Source organism: Chiloscyllium plagiosum, chromosome 16, assembly GCF_004010195.1.
Source record: "Chiloscyllium plagiosum isolate BGI_BamShark_2017 chromosome 16, ASM401019v2, whole genome shotgun sequence".
Taxonomy (NCBI): domain Eukaryota; kingdom Metazoa; phylum Chordata; class Chondrichthyes; order Orectolobiformes; family Hemiscylliidae; genus Chiloscyllium; species Chiloscyllium plagiosum.
Genome location: NC_057725.1, coordinates 68,721,524 through 68,725,774, shown reverse-complemented (window position 1 = coordinate 68,725,774; position 4,251 = coordinate 68,721,524). Strand labels below are relative to the sequence as shown.

Below are 4,251 nucleotides of genomic sequence, written 5' to 3'. Positions count from 1 at the left end.
CATCCCCTCCCCCACTCACCTATTGTACTCTATGCTACTTTCTCCCCACCCCACCCTCCTCTAGCTTATCTCTCCACGCTTCAGGCTCTCTGCCTGTATTCCTGATGAAGGGCTTTTGCCCGAAACGTTGATTTTACTGCTCCTTGGATGCTGCCTGAACTGCTGTGCTTTTCCAGCACCACTCTAATTTAAACACTTGTAAATCACAGAAGAGAATCAAGAATGGAGCCAGCCATGGCAGATGGTATCTATGGATGGCAATCTGGGGTGGGCACAGTTCCTGAGAGAGACACACTTGATCCCCTCAATTGGCAAAGGCCTTTGCACCTTAAACCAGGTGTCTGGTAGGAGAAGGCCATTCAGCCCCTTCAGTCTGTTCCACATTCAATTATATCCTTGCTGAGCCATTCCTTAACTCATTCTAGTTCCCTTGGATCCTCAGCCCCTCCCGGAGGGGAAAAGCCCAGTCAATCTCAGCTTGGACATTTTCAGCTGAGCCTAAGGTTAACAGCTCTCCATAGAAAACATTTCTAGTGAGGGAAGTGGTGTTTCCTGCTGCCTTCCTGAGCAAGTTTTGCCATAAAAGAATAATTGAAGCCGTTGAGATAAAGGCGAGAATTCCAGGAACATTTTGCATCAGTTTCTCTGCCTTTTTCCACCAGTTTTTAGTGATTGCTCCCTAGCTTGTCTTCTCAGCTACATCTTGCAAAGTGGAGCCCAACACCAAACACTTTCATCTTTCACTTGTGGAAACAGGGTCTGGTGCTGAATACTATAGTCACAGAAATTTGATTTCTTGACAGAGACATGAGGAATATTGAACAGGGCCTCTCCAATCTCACACGCTCCCTTAAGGCAAAGCGAACATTGCTGAGTGACAGCCCGACCACAGCAAGGTGTGAGAGAGCGTTAAAGCTGCCTGTGAGAGCAGGCAAACTGACCGTGCTGAAAGGAGTGAATGGGAGGACAGTAGGAATCCATCAAACCAATAAGCTAGTGCTGAGTAAGAAGCTATTGCTCAATCCCACCATGGCGGGAGCTGCATGGAGGCCTGGACGTCAAACTCACAGGAAATCCCGGGAAGTGCAACATCAAGACTGTGGGAGGAAACTGCAGAGGAGCATCAAACGCAACTCGCTGGTGGAAACCCTCAAACACCAATTGTCCACCATCTGCCTGTGGGACGAGACCAAACAGTCACTGCACTCGGTGAAAGCACGGAACGTCCGGTCTGTCCTTTAGCCACACAGCAGCAGAGCATTCCACAACCAGGTCAACTCCACAGTATCCCGCCCGTTCTCTCATCGCCGACACTATCACCCAACCAGACCTCTCACCTCGCTCCTCACCCACGTAGATCCATTATTCACCCTCTCACCTGCATAACACATCTCCCAGCCACTCACCAAGATCCTTCACCAACCTCCTAACCTCGCACCAGTCAACCCCTCAAACCTCCCAGCCCCATCACCAAGACCCCTCACATCTTACCCACTCACCAAGACTCCTACCCAGTCACTTCCACCCAGTGTCCTCCTTTAGCTACACTGCACACATTCCATTCTTTCACCTTCACTACCTCATTCACCAAATTTTACCTCTCCACTCATTCCTCCAGTTGAAGCTAAGCACAGTTAATGGGTTTTTTAAAATCGAGAACAATGTTTGAAGAAACAAATAGAAAGTGATTTTTAAAAATAGATTGATGCTTGTCTTTCAGGGAGGGGCTAATAGCTGTTCAATAAGGTAATTGGAGATTTTTCTGGAAGTTTTCTTTTGTACCTCATATAAATCTCCACAATTGGCCAATTCCTGTCCCAGATACAGGTTACAGTGTCAGTTCATTTCCATGACCCAATGTCAGTGATACAACCAGACCCTTCCCCCCACCCCCACTATTCCAAAGCAGCATCCCCAACCCGACCCTTCCTACTATTGCAAGACAGCATCCCCAACTAGACCCCACCTTTGCATCCCATCCTGGGACAGAGCTCCTAAACAGACACCCCCCCTCCACCACCAATCCTGTTCCAGGACCCAGTCCCCAACCAGAACCGACCCACTGTCCCAGGACATGATTCCGGTGAGTTCTCATGCTTGAACTAATTAAATGTGAGTTTCTTGGGATGCTGGCCCCAACACTGATTTTTCAGTTTTCTTGGTGGTATCAATCACTCAATGTCCGATTGGACAGTGCTGTAAGAAGCATCGAAAGAACAGGGTTAGAGCACATTGTAGCACTGCGTCCTTTCAACACAGACAGTCTAACACAAACATGGAGCTTGACCACAGAAAACACAGTGACACCAGCTCAAATCACTTGGCCACCTTCCAGCTTGTTATCAACCAGACAGTGAACTTTGAAACCAATCCTTCCTGCAGCTTTCTCAGTCAGAGGCTGTTCATTGCACTCATTGTCAGAAATGCCCACTCAGAAGATTCTGATTTGTTTAAATAAATTCTTTATTATTTTTATTCAGTGTTTCTTTGTACTAACTCCCATTGCAAATACAATTTTAAAAAAAGCCTCAACCTTTATAGCACTGTTCACAACCACATGCTGTTCAGAAAGTAATTCATTGGCTCCATAGTACCTTTAAAGTGTGGTCACCATTGTAATACAAGAAACCCTGCAATTCATTTGCAAGCTCCCCAAACAGCAATATGCTATTGCCAGTAAACATTAGCCAGGATAGTGGAGAGAGCAGACCACTTCCCCTTTTGAGAGTGCCAGGGAAACAACTTAATCTGTTCATATATTTCATCGGTCAAAGCATTAAGTTGGAATGTCATGTTGTAGCTGTACAAGACATTGGTAGTCTGCTTTTAGAATACTGTGTACAATTCTGGTCACCCTGATATAAGAAGGATGTTGTTAAACTAGAAAACATACAGAAAAATTTACAAGGATGTTGTAGGGCCTCAAAGCTGTTTACCCACAGCTTCTAAAACAGATATTTCACTGCCAATGTGGTAACCCCTCACTACAACAGAAACAGCCCCCAAAAAATTACTCCTAAAGACACACTGTAGAGAGAGCTTTACTCTATATCTAACCCTGTGCTGTCCGTGTCCTGAGAGTGTTTGATGAGGACAGTGTCATCAGCAATCACTTGCTCACAATATAATTGTCCATCCAGGAAATTCTGTGGATCCTTGATCATTGAGTCACATCTCCAGGCACACGTTTTGCAGATAATTTGGGGGAAAAGGAATTGGTCCTTGCCCTTGAAATCACAGCACATTCCATTCTCTGGTTCCTATTCCGTACTTTCTCTTGCCGACGGGTGTTCTCAAAGAATTGTGCCCCTTCATACAGGTGCTCCCTCCAAGTCAGTTTCTTCTAAATGAGGTTCTCCCATGCGCGTTGACATCAATATTGCACTTCCCACCCACCCAGTTTAGGTCTCATCCACACCTTGAGACCTTTCAGTTGAAGACACAGGGGTCCCTGCAGAGGATTTTCCTGCCGTCGACCCTGGGGATGGATGCAAGGTGGTGATGTGTCACATACGGGGAAAGGGTCAGAAGAACTGAGGAGAATGGGGTAAGTCGTGAGCACCGCTGAGTTACACGAGGTGGGGTGTGGGCAGGGTGATCGCAGATGGGGCTCCCCGCATCCTCAAAGGGGAACTCCAGGATTTTGCTTACAACAGACATAAGACTGACTGGTCTGTAATTCCCAGGGATTTACCTATTCCCTTGCTTGGACAGAGGATCAACATTCACCTCCCTCCAATCAGCCAATACTACTTCCATGGAGAGTGAAGCTGCAAAGATCATCGCCAGAGGTGCAACCAGCACATTTCACTTTTAGCACATCCACTTTTTTAACATTAATCTGTTCAAGCCTATTAATCTGGTCCACAGTGTTCTATCAACAAGGTCCCTCTCTCCAGTCAATACTGAAGCAAAAACCTCATTTAGGGCTTCCCCTATCTCTTCAGACTCCAGACAGAAGTTCCCTGCACTATCCCTGATTGGCCCTACTCTCTGATCATTCTCCTACTCCTCAATTAAAACGTAGAACACCTTTGGGTTTTCCCCAATCGTTCTTGCCTGGCAGAAATATGCACGGGAGTCAACAAGAGGTGGAATTCCAGGATTTAGGATGTGGAGAAGCAGGTGCTTGACGCGGAGTCACACCGCGGTCAGCCCAATATGGCCATGGCCCTGGTCCTGTGGCGGGTGTACAAAGAGGCCACACTCCAGGAACTATACCTTGTTGGTTCCCATAAAGAATAAATGAGG

General features: G+C 46.7%; 1 protein-coding gene across 1 annotated transcript in view; it reads left to right on the top strand.

Annotated features, from left to right (window-relative positions):
• Window positions 1-1,934, top strand: part of LOC122558064 — an 11,765-nt gene extending 9,831 nt beyond the window's left edge. The window contains exon 4 of the mRNA XM_043706388.1: window positions 804-1,934. Within this exon, the coding sequence (XP_043562323.1) occupies window positions 804-1,242 (439 nt within the window). The 3' untranslated portion in view covers window positions 1,243-1,934. The remainder of the gene's footprint in view (window positions 1-803) is intronic.
• The last annotated feature ends 2,317 nt before the right edge of the window (window positions 1,935-4,251 follow it).